Source organism: Amphibalanus amphitrite, unplaced genomic scaffold, assembly GCF_019059575.1.
Source record: "Amphibalanus amphitrite isolate SeventyFive unplaced genomic scaffold, NRLGWU_Aamphi_draft 000303F_arrow, whole genome shotgun sequence".
Lineage (NCBI taxonomy): Eukaryota > Metazoa > Arthropoda > Thecostraca > Balanomorpha > Balanidae > Amphibalanus > Amphibalanus amphitrite.
In genome coordinates, this window is record NW_024881798.1 from 513,922 (window position 1) to 527,831 (window position 13,910).

The 13,910-nt window shown below is 47.0% G+C and overlaps 2 protein-coding genes across 2 annotated transcripts; one reads left to right on the plus strand and one right to left on the minus strand.

The window, feature by feature from the left end:
* Positions 1–8,061: 8,061 nt before the first annotated feature.
* LOC122387935 (glycine N-methyltransferase-like) lies at positions 8,062–12,443 on the plus strand. The gene is made up of 6 exons (XM_043378629.1): positions 8,062–8,492; positions 9,232–9,359; positions 10,063–10,192; positions 10,547–10,667; positions 10,888–11,066; positions 11,447–12,443. The coding sequence occupies exons 1-6, from the start codon at positions 8,329–8,331 to the stop codon at positions 11,676–11,678; spliced, it is 954 nt and encodes a 317-aa protein (XP_043234564.1). The 5' UTR covers positions 8,062–8,328; the 3' UTR covers positions 11,679–12,443.
* A 646-nt stretch (positions 12,444–13,089) lies between these two features.
* LOC122387924 (gamma-interferon-inducible lysosomal thiol reductase-like) lies at positions 13,090–13,910 on the minus strand. The gene has a single exon (XM_043378585.1). It carries the CDS (start codon positions 13,782–13,784, stop codon positions 13,188–13,190), a length of 597 nt encoding a protein of 198 aa, XP_043234520.1. The 5' UTR covers positions 13,785–13,910; the 3' UTR covers positions 13,090–13,187.

The window sequence follows — 13,910 nt, forward strand, 5'->3', positions numbered from 1 at the left end:
AATACATCTTTAATATTTCCTCTAATATTTTTGAAACCTGCTGCAAGCTTACTATATATAGGATCAAGTGAGTGATCCCAATGAATTCGGTTATGAATACGATCACAATATGCCCCTGTAGAAGGTATTGTAAAGTTCAGAGCGCTGGGCATCCCGTTTTTGCACTGTCGCGAAAATAAGGTTTCGCATCGACCCTCCCCTGCCTGTTGTAGGATATAGAAACCCTAATATTGAAGGCTATATTTCTTAAACTAGCAGGGAAAAGCAGAAAAAATCGACTACGGTTGGAAAGTACAACACTAGCCCAATCTTACTATGCCGTCATAATTAGGTGCCCGAAATCACATGTTTGAAAGAAATGTAACTCAATGTATCCTTAATATGTCCTCTGATATTTTTGAAACATGCTGCAAGCTTACTATATATAGGATCAAGTGAGTGATCCCAATGAATTCGGTTATGAATACGATCACAATATGCCCCTGTAGAAACTATTGTAAAGTTTAGCGCGCTGCGCATCCCCGTTTTTGCACTATCGCGAAAATAAGGCTTCGCATCGATCCTCCCCTGCCTGTTGTAGGATATAGAACCTCTCATATTGAAGGCTATATTTCTTAAACTAGCAGGGAAAAGAATACAAAATCGACTACGGTTGGAAAGTGCAACACTAGCCCAATCTTTTTATACCGTCAAAATTAGGTGCCCGAAGTTACATTTTTATAAACGTACAATTTAATACATCTTTAATATTTCCTCTAATATTTTTGAAACATGCTGCAAGCTGCAAGCTTACTATATATAGGATCAAGTGAGTGATCCCAATGAATTTGGTTATGAATACGATCACAATATGCCCCTGTAGAAGCTATTGTAAAGTTCAGCGCGATGCGCATCCCCGTTTTTGCACCATCGCGAATATAAGGCTTCGCATCGACCCTCCCCTGCCTATTGTAGGATATATAAATGAAGCAATTTGCAATTTTCAGGGCTCAAACGATAGAAAATTGAATTTTCTACAAGATGGCTATCTCGGATTTTCAAAATTTTGAGTTTTAGGGGTCCAAAATGTCAAACCAAATTTTGAGAAAAAATTGATTTTTTCAAAAATTTGAATTTTTCAAAAAAATGAGACAAGTTGTCCTCGGGCATCAAAAGAAGAATCAGCATGCAAAATTTCAAGTCCGTAGCTCAATATTTGGTTGCTATAGAGGGCGCAAAAAGTAACAAAATATCCAATTTTATTTTTCAAACTCAAATTTTTGGTACTTATAGGGGTCGTAGAGCAAAACAAAAGACATTTTTGGAATCCTGAGATAAAACTGCATCAGATAGCATGTTTTGAATTCAAAATTTTGAATTTTGAAAATTTCGAATTTTTAACCCCTTTTTTCACTTTTTCACCATTTTGCGGGGGTCAAATCTCCAAATTCTTGCCACCATCGTGTTCTACGTCCAAAACTACCCCAAAAACATGTGTCACACGGTATTTAAATGTTATTTTGAAAATTCGACTTTGTGTGACCTTTGGTGACCTGACCTTGACCTTGACCTGTGCTCCAATTCGCTTTAGACACAATGAGACTTTTCTTACATCTTTTGGGCACATGCCAAGAAATTTTGAGCTCGCTGCTGTCGGTAGTTCGGTCTCTGGGGCCCAAAATGAAAACCCCTATTTTTTACCTTTGACCTGACCTTGACCTCAAGTTTGACCTGAGAACCAATTTTAAGTACTCATCAGATGCGTCTTGTTTAGAGCTTTCGTTTGCCGCCTCGCCTGTCCCGCTGCGACTAACCGTTCTCGAGTTATGGGCTGGGGACGTCTGACGGCCCCCCCCCCCCCCAGCAAGTGGTGTTATGAAAATACCCCGGCAAATGCCGGGTTAAAACAAGTTTTAAATGCTAATCGAACACATCTTGTTGAGACCTTTCGATCGCTGCCATGCGCATCTCGCTGCGACCATTTGTTCGCAAGTTATAGGCTAAGGACGTTCACTACCCCTCTCCCAACCAGATGGTATAAAAATACCCCAGCAAATGCCAGTATAGCTCCTAAACTAGCAGCGAAAAGCAGAAAAAATCGACAACGGTTCGAAAGTACAACACTTGCCCAATCTTATTATGCCGTCAGAATTAGGTGCCAAAAATAACGTTTTTATATAAGTCTAATTGAATATAAGCTTATGTAGATGTCTGCAACATGTTGCAAACTCACTATTTAGAGTGCAATCAGATGAGTGAGCCCAATGAAATTGGTTATGAACATGATCACAATAACCGTGTGCATCATGTGCAGTCGTTTATTTTCACCAATAAGATGTTCATTCATGAGAAAAGAGCAATTCAAAATCTAGTCGAAATCGTTCAGATAGCCGCTTCATTCCCTAACCGTCAGTTAGACTGTGTTCGGAGCTGAATATTGGCCGTGACATCGGACTCATACTTATTCACGGCACGGCATCGTATCCTATGATCAATTTCGAGTCTGTGGGTATTAATTTTTTGCACCCTGAGCACGTTTCATTTTTCGGCATTTCTAGCGCTCCTGGCGGCCGGCCGGCCTACTGTGCAGTGGGGGTGCTGGAGCGCCACCTCCCGCTACTGACACCGTGCAGTGGCGCTCTCTATAGTGGAATAATTGTTTGCCAATGTAGTTAGATGTTGTTACGGAGCGAGCGAAGCGAGCGTAGGCTTTCCTTAGATTAACGGAAATTTCTGAGTATGAGCGGCCGGCCGGCCGTGGTCACGCTTTTGCGAGGCTTATATCTCAGCAACCACTTGACCGATTTACACGCGGTAATTTTTGTAGGGTAGCTTCATTCCTTCTACCAAGTATTGGACGATTCTCGATGCATGTGGGTGACCCCTTATGCACGTGCCACGTGCAAAACGAAGAGGTGTCACTTTTGTAATTGTTGCAATATCTCGGTAACTACTTGGCCGATTGCGCTGAAAGTTGGCATGTAGGTAGGCACCCACTAGGCAATGCATATCCATGTGCCAGAGTTGGGGTGCTGCTGAATGTGCGCACGTGCAGGGGTCGATTCCAAATCTCGAGAACGGCTGGACCGATTGTGCTCAAATTTGGCACATCGCTAGAGACCGGTTAGTAGGGTGCCGTGCAAAAGTCAGTTGGGACCCATTTTGCACGTGCGCACGTGCAGCGTGCCGCTTCCAGATCTCGAGAACGGCTGGGCCGATTGTGCTCAAATTTGGCACATCGCTAGAGACCGGTTAGTAGGGTGCTGTGCACAAGTCAGCTGGAGGTACCCCCTCGAAATTTTGCACGTGCAAGGCCCACCCTCTCGCTCGCTCCGTTACTCGCCCCAAAAGGCGTTATACTGGTATAACTAGGGACCGAGGCGGATGTCACTTATAATCGGGGGATTCGGGGGATTCTCGACGGCAATAACTGCGTCTCATTTTGGAACGCAGCTTCGTCTCAAGCCCACGCTGATTGAACTTCAATATGTCCCCGAGATAAATTTGTTCGCCCAATAAATTGAAATCACCGTTCCCTGCTTCTATCCTCAGGATACAGAAATCCTTCTCCTCCACGCCGCAACCCCACTCCGGGCTGGACAGGCACCTTTATCTCATGCGGGCTGCTCCCTTGGAGCGGCACCGCTGCTCCCGAGGGAGCGCACCCCGTAGCCGGGTGCAGAGAGTGCTTGGGGGGGCTGGTCGGCCTGACGGACGGGCTCAGCCCCGGCGACTCTCTAGGGTGTCTGCCCAGACCAATGTCTCCCCCTAATTCCTATCATCCTTCCGGCTCTGCAATGATCTTATCAGACCGAAAGGGCCTAACCCCCCCCCCCCCCAAAAAAAAAAAAAATGAAATGATCCCGGGACTTCCACACGTTTAAAGGTTTCGATTGAGAGAGTTTCGCATTTCCTGTTCTTCCTTCGCTTGTTGACATCCTGTACTTTCTTTACCCTAGCCTGACCTGTTCTTTCCTATGTGCCCTGCCCCGCCTTGTGCGCTGCCCTTTCGCCCGTCTTGTGCTTTGCCCTGTGCCCCACCCCACCCTTTCACCTGTCTTGTGCTCTGCCCTAGCCAAGACGCCACAGACCAGACTTACCGAATACCCATACACCCCATTCTACCTCATCCACGCCTCATCTATGCCTCCGACCTTGCCCTATACTCCTACTATGGTGTCGTGTCCTTTATACAGGCGATGTGGATAATTGCCGCCTGTCCCTGTATTCCTCGATCTACCTATCTGTTTCTATCCATGTCATTTCCCACGCCCACTGATCTGCACTGCCCTGCTCACTAGCCTTTCCTGACCTACTTCCACGCAGCATTGATAATAAGTGCAAGATAAGTTGGGCTACGTTGGCATGCTGCGCGTAAGTACTCCGTATTAACTATTCTCCCTGCGCTACGCAATAGTATGTACGTTGCGCTCTGTCAGAGGATCGCTATCTTTGTACGTTATTCTACAATTAACTACCACGCAAACGAGGATGTTGCCGAGGGTGGCGCTAATGCAGACAGCACAAAAACGTCTGGCGTCATTTTTTGACCGGGACAGAGGCGCCTGGAGGTTGAATGAGCCGGATACAGCCGGCTATAGCCGGCTACATCTGCCCCCGTCCGGCTACTGCCCGACAGAGAAGGTCGCGCAGTGTCGGGGCCGCCTGCACTGGAGCGGTAAACACCGATCTGGGCCTCCCTGAAGGGGATGTTGTGAGCTCCAGAACCCCTAACATTACTGAACCCTGGGATCTGGGGTATACGTGTGAGGTGGGGTGCACTGGGTACACGTTTTAAAGGTACGTTTTTATGCCGTTTTCGGGGTAGTATCAATGAGAACATGCAGCTTTATGAGGACTTTAAATGCAGCAATCGGTGAGTTGCAACCAAGCCTCGTTATTTCTTCTCTGTAGTGCTTAAAGGAAATAGTTCACTTTTTAACATGGGTTTTGAACTGGAATAGCAGTTCCGTAGCCTGGGCTGAGACGAGCATAAATCAGGAGCTTTTACAGCCCAACGATCACCCTAGGCAAAGATATTCTATTTCTCGTCCCGAAAAAGGTGTCGATGAGTGCCTTGCATATATTCGCATCCAGTATGAAAAGAGCATGGGTACCGAAAATTCTTAAGAAACTAGAGAAATTATCTACGAGAACTCTAGAGAAATTCTCGTACTGATCAATAAGGACATTCAGCAGCAGCAGATCGCCCAAATGCCGGTGGCCGCGATAATTTCTCTAGTTTCTGAAGAATTTTCGGGACCCATGCTCTTTTCATACTGGATCGCCTGTGCCTTACAGAAACTAAAAAGTTCTTCCTATATCAAAATATAGAAAATAATCTTTTGTTATAAATAGGTTTTATTTTCTTTGCTGATCATTTTGAACATAAAAAATCATAAATCCATTGCAAAAAAAATAATTTCGTGAAAGTGAACTATTTCCTTTAAGCGACGTCGCACAGGTCTTACAAGTGTGGTGACTGGTGATGCATGAAAACTGTCTACCATTATGAGGATGCAATCTACATATCTGCTGATGCTTGGTGTTCCTATCATTTCGACAGTTCCCAGCAAGCAATTTCGAAAATTTAACACTTGGATATTCTTGCTGGAAACTGTCGATTTGTTTTTCTCAACGACAATGACAATCCAAAAACAATGTAATAAGATCAGACGTTTCGACAACAAAGTGCCTTCGTCAGTGGAAACAAGATAGGCTTTACATCGATAAAAAATATAGAAGCCTATCGATGTATCGATGTAATCGATGTAAAGCCTATCTTGTTTCCACTGACGAAGGCATTTTGTTGTCGAAACGTCTGATCTTATTGCATTGTTTTTGGATTGTCATTGTCGTTGAGAAAAATAAAATGTCTGACTCTTCTAAACTGTCGATTTATTTTTGCCTCGTTCCATAAGCTCATAAAATTGCACCTTCCATTGAAATATGAGCCCATAAAACTGTCGAGGAAAAGAAGAGAGTCAAAATAAATAAAAAGGAAAAGATCAGTAAATGTAACAAGGATTCGGCGAAAATCCAATAAATTCAATGGCATGAAAATACCTATCGTGGATCGCGACAATCAATGCTCAATGTCAGAAAACAGCGCAGATAAATCATAGAAAAATCAGCACACCTTTGCGGTAAAGCTTCTCATTGGTTCTTCTATTGGACACAATATTCAACCCTGGGTTTACTTCATACTAACGAGTTACGGTGTGTGCGAATGATGTCACTCGGTTTCGCCTACTTACATCGTAGTGTGCCAAGAACGAAGAGTACAAAAAATGCGACTACATAGGGCGATAGGGTTTCAAACTGTCAACACTATTATCAGAAGCCCCACGTGATACTGAGCTGTTCGAGCACAGCGAGAGCTATCGGCATATCTCATGAAGGATCAGTGCCTTGCCTTCTACACGGCGATTGACCATCTCGTAGTCAGGAATATCTTCCTTTCGGCTTTTCGCCTCTTTCTGCAGAGATAAGGTTACGCACTAGGCAGGCTTCATTGTGCACATTAACCCGGCAGGCGGTGGGCCTCCCAGCCACCTTCCGCGCGGTGGGGGGGGGGGCATTTTTTTTGCCTCCCCCCTCGTATCTCCGAAACTACCGGACGGATCCGGAAAATTCAAACGGCGTTCGGTAGCACTGTCAAATTTGTCGAAGGAAACCAAATTTCATTGACCTCGGGGTCACCGATGACATCACAGAACAAGTCAAAGATAAAATGTTTCACCGTTCACGGGGCTTCTAGGGAAAGCGCTATAACACCGAGTAAAACGCATTTTGTCGAAAATCAGCGATAAAGCGTCAGTTGTCTAGTACGTATGTTGCTATTAGAGGTCACTGGTCATACCAGGTCAGGTCACAGGTCAGGTCACCAAAGGTCACCAAGGGTCACCACATGAACCCAACTTTACTAAGGTTGTGCGATGCATGTTTTATGGCCAGTTTTTCATTTCCAACTCAATGGTATTGGTTATAAGACCATCAGGTACGGTTTAGGTCACTTTCTGGTGGAGGTCAGGTCAAGGTCAGGTCAAAAAAGGTCTAATTTCAAAGTTGATATTTTTGCATAACATGGGTATCGATTCGATGCAGCTCGTCACGGGGAGTCTAATGGTGGTCTTTGTTTTGCGCTACGAGGTCTAGAATTGCTAAAAATTGAGTTTGAAAATTTGACGTCATCAATTTTGAACAGTTTTTTCGCTATAACTTGGCCAAAAAAAGAGGTATTGATCTCAAATTTGGTATGTAGATAGAAGGCGGTAAGGACTATCACTTGTATTCCTTTTTTTCGAAATTCAAAAAACTTTTTGGATTTTCGGCTTTTATTTAAAAAACCTATTTTTTTATTTTTTGGGGTCAAAATCAAAAAAATTCGAAAAACCGAAATGCCAGTTTTGTAGCCCTTTTTATTCCACACCTTTTATATCTGGAACATTTTTCTGTATCTCTAAAGCTGTAGGCCTGACAGCTCTTCCCGCGAAACCTTTTTTTTGGGTCGAAAATGGCAAAAATGACGTCACTCTGACGTCATTAGCGGCCAACCTATCATAGCCTTTGGAAAAATTTTGGTCACCATGTGCGCTAGCTACTCCCGGGAGGGTACTGAATGTTTGGTGACGATCGGCGCAGCGGTTCTCGAGATATATCGAAAAAAACTAAAGGGGGGGGCAAAAAATGTCCCCCCACCGCCTGGAAGGTTAAAACTTATAATATCGTCATTGGATATTGCTATGTTTCCGCGTCATAGTAAGTTATTGCTTCTGGATAACTGCCGATATATTTGGAAACTATTTCAACAAACTTGTAAGTGGTGTCCGAAACAAACGAGCCAGGGGTAACAATGTCGCATGTAACGATTTTATATAATGAATTTCGAAAGATAATACCATAAACAACTCGTGCGTCGATCTGAACTCAGTGCGCTGGCCGCATACGTCTCTTCTGCGCGTCCTTACAGCCCAAGTGTCAAGCACGGGGGTGTGTCTGTGTGTCGAGAGCAGCACGGTGATTGGTCCGTGAAGACGGCGCTCGTGCAGCTATATACGCAGCGCACCAGTGCCCCGACCAGAGGCCCATTTTGAGCCGACGGCGCAACGAGTTTTGTTGGACAGAAATGCAGTGACGATCGCAGCAGGAACACACCAGCAGAGGCAGAAGCAACAACCGAAGGAAAAACAACAGGAGAGATAGTGTTAGAAGCTGTACAGCAGGAGTTCAAGGCCGCATTAGTAGCAGCGGCAGCGGACAGCATTATAAGCAGCAGCAGCAGCAGCAGCAGCAGCAGCAGCAGCAGCAGCAGCAGCAGCAGCAGCAGCAGCAGCAGCAGCAGCAGTCATGGTTCTCGAGCTCGACCAGTACTCTGACGGGAAGGCGGCGCGTCTGTGGAATCTGTACATCGGAGATCAGTCGGAGCGCACCAGACACTACAAGCAGTTTCTGAAGAGGGAGCTGAACGCCCACAGCTGCGACACCGTGCTCGATGTCGCCTGCGGCACCGGGTGAGAGGGAAACGGGTGAGGGCGGCCACTGGTGAGAGGGAAACGGGTGAGGGCGGCCACCGGGTGAGAGGGAAACGGGTGAGGGCGGCCACTGGTGAGAGGGAGAGACGGGTGAGGGCGGCCACCGGGTGAGAGGGAAACGGGTGAGGGCGGCCACCGGGTGAGAGGGAAACGGGTGAGGGCGGCCACTGGTGAGAGGGAGAGACGGGTGAGGGCGGCCACTGGGTGAGAAGGGGCATTGTGGGGGAAAAGACAGCAAATTAGAGCGAGCGCTAGCTTAGGAGCAACGGGAAAACTGACCGCTGCAGAAGGAAGTAAAAGATTGAGCTAAGAGCTCTGTAGGAAAGATTAATACATTTGAGCGTTTTTTTTTTTTTACTGCACGGCAGCTTTAGTTGCATAACGAAAGCCAAAATTGATCTATAATTTCGACGAAATAAAATAATTTTATCTTTCATGAGGTTTCGCTTGCAAAGAGCACGCCGCATGCCTATTCGAGATTACAAAGAAGCAGCAAAAAAAAAAAATATCAAAGTAGCTTATTCGCTCCAATCATATCGTAATGCCAAGACCGGATAATTGTAACTCTGTTTGACCATATTCATTATTCATTAGTCAGTGCTTCTAGATCGAAAGCAAAAAAGTAATTTCATCATACCCAGAATTGTAACCGACTGGCGATGTTTATTTGACTTCCCGTCATTCCCTCGTCGACTGACGGTAGCGGCATTCCCGGCAGGATCGACTCTGTTATGCTGATCGAGGAGGGATTCAGCGTCACCTCGTGCGACTTCTCCGACAAAATGCTCAAATGCGCCTGGAACACCCGCTGGAGCCGACGCAAAGAGCCCGCCTTCGACAACTGGGGTACGTGCTGCTGGCATTGCAACTGTGCATTAATCCACAACCAAGAGTGGCGTGCAGAATGCAGTGCATGGATTTCGTCTTAGCTCTGGAACTTTCAATATTGAACTGAAAAGCCTGAACAAACATCTTACGTTAAGTGGGACTTTAAAGTCATCTTATATACCTTTACTCAGGTTGATAAATTAATGGTATACTTTTCAGAGTCTCAAGAGTAAAGCCTGTATTTTTTATTTAAATGATGCAATATCTATTTTTATTATTTTTTATTTAACTTTTGCACTGTCTGCATCGTTTACTATTCCATGTAATTTCGCATTGAAAAAGGCTCCTCAATGGGGGTAGAAATATTTGCCATCATTTAAATAAAAAATACAGGCTTTACTCTTGAGACTCTGAAAAGTAAACCATTAATTAAACATCTTACGTGTTGGTTTTCTCTGTCCTTTTCATTGAGGTTTAGGTATATGTAGGCATATGTAAGACTAGCTCATTTCTTATTTCATTGCGTCCCCCCCCCCCCATTCAGTCACCGGCCCAGTCTATCCTACTGCATTGAGGGTTGCGACGCTTCTCTCCCTTCTACCTTGCTAGCAATCGTTATCGTTTTCCCCAGGCCACTCGTGTAGTGTTGTGAAGTTTGGTCAGCGTTGCCCATGCGTCAATACATCTTACGCGTATGCTCACATCATCTCATGTCCCGCAGACATCTACGAGGCCAACTGGCTAACGCTGACCAGTGACCTAGACAGGGACAGACAATACGACGCCGTCATCTGTCTGGGAAACTCGTTCGCCCACCTACCCGACCTCACCGGCAATCAGGATAGTCACCGGTGAGTGGGATAAGGGGTGCACTGGTTGTTGATTATCCGGAGCAATTTTTTGGTAAGACTAAAAATAAATTGGAGCGGTCACGAAAGCAAAGGTCTAATCGGGCTACAGACCTAGATGGCTTCAAGACATTGTAGGTATTGTAATTTCGCGTAAATTTGAAACATTCTTCCAGCATGTTCTTAACTTCACAGAGCCGAAGCTACCCAACTTTTTATAAGCTTCCCAATTTCATCGATATCATACCTAGCACAGTCTGGCGTCTGTGGTAGTCGGCTTGAGCATCTGATGTCACTTGTGTTCTGCTGTACTTCTGGGCTCTCCTGGTTGCCAGCTACCACTGTTTTCTTTCCCAGACTCGCCCTGCGGAACTTTGCCACTATGGTGAAGCCCGGTGGAATTCTTCTGATCGACCATCGGAACTACGACTACATCCTCGACAACGGTCGGGCTCCGAGCAAGAACATCTACTACAATGTGAGCACAACGTGACGTCACTTTGTATAGCAATTTCCCCTCAGCTCGATCACTTATAGGTTTGCTATATCTGATATTCGAGTTATGAGTTGTGTAGATAAACTGGCAAACGGTTGCGACTATAGGAATTCATTGCCGCTTTCCAGGAGCCTTGCTCATTCCCGATCGTGTTTTAACGACGTCACGGGACTAGCCCACACATCCATCCATCTGTTTTCAGAGTCAGTACGTGTCCGACATCAACACGTCGGTGGTGTACCAGGACGGTTCCCCCTCCAAGGTGATCCTCGACTACGTCATGCGCGACCCCACCGCGTCCACCGACAGCACCCTCTGGCTGGACAACCAGCCGCCGCCAGCGCCGCACAGAACGGCCATCTCCGCCAACCAGAAGGACAAGTAAGGCTTTGGAGTAACCACAGACAGCAGTATGAGCGTAGCACTACTGTTATCTGTGGATTAAGTATCGGATGATGTTCGTCTTTGCTATCGTTATTGATGATTGTCGGCACTAACATGCTTCAGCGAGCTGATGACTGTTAGTGCTCTGTTTGTTTCATTAACGTCGACGGCTTCTATGACTCATCGCATGGGTTTGTTTATGCAGTAGGCTTCTATCTATGAGATGTTTATCACTGGCTTTGTACCAATAACTGATTCGATGACTATGAGCCCGAGATAAGACGCAGTTCGGCGCCTAGCTAAACTAGCTATGTACTTATAATGCGTGGTTTGGACGTTTGGCGTATCGTTAACCGCACTCCTGGCCTCCATTTCAGCGAGTTCACGTTGACCTACTACCCGCACCGGGTGGCCAGTTTCCGCGCTCTGCTGGAGGAGGCGTTTGACCACCGTGCCACCGTCACCACCCTGGGCGACTTCCAACCTCTGGAGCATGTCCAGGACCCGGCCTTCTACATACACGTCGTGCACAAGTCGGAGGACAGCCAGCAGCCGAACGGTGATCACCCGGAGGAAGCCTGGTCATCGGTATCTAGCTCCGAGGAGTAGCTGATACCGTGCCCCAAACGACTTTAGACAACCGCCACGGTATATAAAGTTCCGCATGTGCTTTAGAGTCATAAGAGACCACGGGCACCAGAGGACGGGGCGATCTCCAGAGAAGTGTCCGCAGTTATTTTATGTACATAAATGTGTTGTTATTTTGTGCGTGAGGTAGTACTGTATCAGTGACTAACGGCGTATGTAATTATTTGTAGAGAAGGTCCAGCTCCAGGACCCATTCCTTCACATTCCTCGATAGGGGCTATTGATCCTGACGGTGGCTTTGAACATTATGTGCTTTGAGCATATGTAACTAAACGAGCTAGGTTATTGGGAAAGGTCTGGCTGTTTTATATGGTACAACGTTTCTTTGAGCATGATTGTAATCAATAAAAATGGTAAAATTGACCTTATGCTCATAATATCAGATAAATTAATTGAAAAAAGGTCCAGAATATATTTTCGAACATGGTTCTGGCTGGTTCTGTCTGGAGGTCTGGCTGCGTCAGATTTTCTGTTCGGGACTGATGCATCGATTGGCTATCATTGCTATGATGGCAGTAACTACTCTGGTGAGTAGAACCGCACTATCTCAGTTTGAACATGCGTTGTCTTGTGTAATTGGAGTGGTCTCCCGTATTGTTCAGTTGTGCCTGTGGACATGATATTTCTTCTCCCGGAGATCGGGAAAATGGGTCTATTGTCGATATTTATAACTAATGTGTACACTTTGTACATTTATTATGTGTGTAAATAAATCACCAAGATCGTCCTAAAGAGTGTGCAGTCGTTGCACAATATCAATGTGCCTACCTTTATAAATACCAAGTTTTGCAGTAAGACGTAGAACGGTCAATGGAAAAACCGAACCAGGAAATGAATGAAACGCGCCTAACGCTTGCCAGATTTTCTTGCATTGTCTATAAAGGCAATAAAATGATTTGAGATAATAACTCACAATATGATATTTAGAGCTTGAAGTTGTAGAAAGAGGTCGGTGTAAATAAGAGTTACAAAGCACCATCCGTCGTCTTAACTTACTGGACTAGGCGCAGTCAACGCGGGACAGCTCGCAGCCTATGAAAGGAGCCTAGAGAACACATTAGCTTTGGTCTGCTCCAGACATAGGCGCGGGAACCGTGGGAGGGGGGAGTGGGGACAGCTTGACCCCCCCCCCCCCCAACTCCGGGGCCGTGGGGGCGGTGTTGAGACGGAATATCGCACTTTTTATGCAAATGTTTTCTTTTTTTGTTGAGAAAGTCAAGGGACGAAAAATAAGTGGCCTAAAACCGGCGAGAAAACTAGATTTGGGGGTACCCTAGGTTGATCTCTATTATGGTGTGCCACATCCAGTCTGAAAGTAGTTCCCGCGCCCCTCGTTCCAGACTTACGGAAACTGAGTAAGACAAAAAAAAAAGACAATGTTACCGCGTATTTATTTGATAACGGTGGATTGACATTCTCCCACCACACCAATGCGGCGTCCCCGCTAGGCGGCCGTCCGGCTCCGTCCGTTCAGGGGCAGCCGGCCGGCTTGGTGCCCTGGTACTCGCGGCAGACGACCGTAAGCAGGTCGCTGATGATCTCGTTCTGTGGGTGCTGGCTGCCGTTGACCTCGACGGTGGGCACGCCGCGCAGAGGCGGGTCCGCGGCGTCGGTGATGTCGCGCAGACGCAGCATCTCGGCGTCCATGGCCGGGTCGACGGCGCAGCTCTCCAGCGCTGCGCCGTCCAGACCCGTCTGGGCCGCGCACCCCTGCGTGTCCTGGCCGTTCGACTCCATGCACACGATGAAGTCGATGGCAACCGAGTTGGAGGGGGCCATCTTGAGCGCGCAGGCGTGCACCACGTTGAAGTAGCACTCCTGCTCGCCGTGCTGGCAGCTGATGGTGACGGAGCCGTCCGGCTGGTCGATAGAGCGCGCGTTGCCCCAGGGCAGGAAGGTCACGTCCATGATCTCGGGCACCGCCTGCCAGGCCTCGCTGAACGAGCCGACGATGAAGTCGCGGCAGTACGGACACAGCGACTCGTAGTAGAGGGTCACCGAGACCGGGCCAGCGGCCACAGCCGGCGAGGCCAGCACCGACAGCAGCAGTAGAGCGGCGGGAACCATGGTGACGACGACTGGGAGAGACGTGACACTGAGAGCCGACGGCCTCACACCGCGCTTTAAGCCCCGAGGTTCACGTCGGACAGGCGCCACTCCCTGACAGGCACGTGTGAACGAAGTGCGCGCTGG

Excerpts from the sequence above, each read along its gene's own strand:
- LOC122387924 (XM_043378585.1), bottom strand. The coding sequence starts at position 13,784 with ATGGTTCCCGCCGCTCTACTGCTGCTGTCGGTGCTGGCCTCGCCGGCT.
- LOC122387935 (XM_043378629.1), top strand. The coding sequence starts at position 8,329 with ATGGTTCTCGAGCTCGACCAGTACTCTGACGGGAAGGCGGCGCGTCTG. Across the intron at positions 10,668-10,887 it reads GCAAGAACATCTACTACAAT|AGTCAGTACGTGTCCGACAT; the intron begins GTGAGCACAACG and ends ATCTGTTTTCAG. Across the intron at positions 11,067-11,446 it reads TCCGCCAACCAGAAGGACAA|CGAGTTCACGTTGACCTACT; the intron begins GTAAGGCTTTGG and ends CCTCCATTTCAG.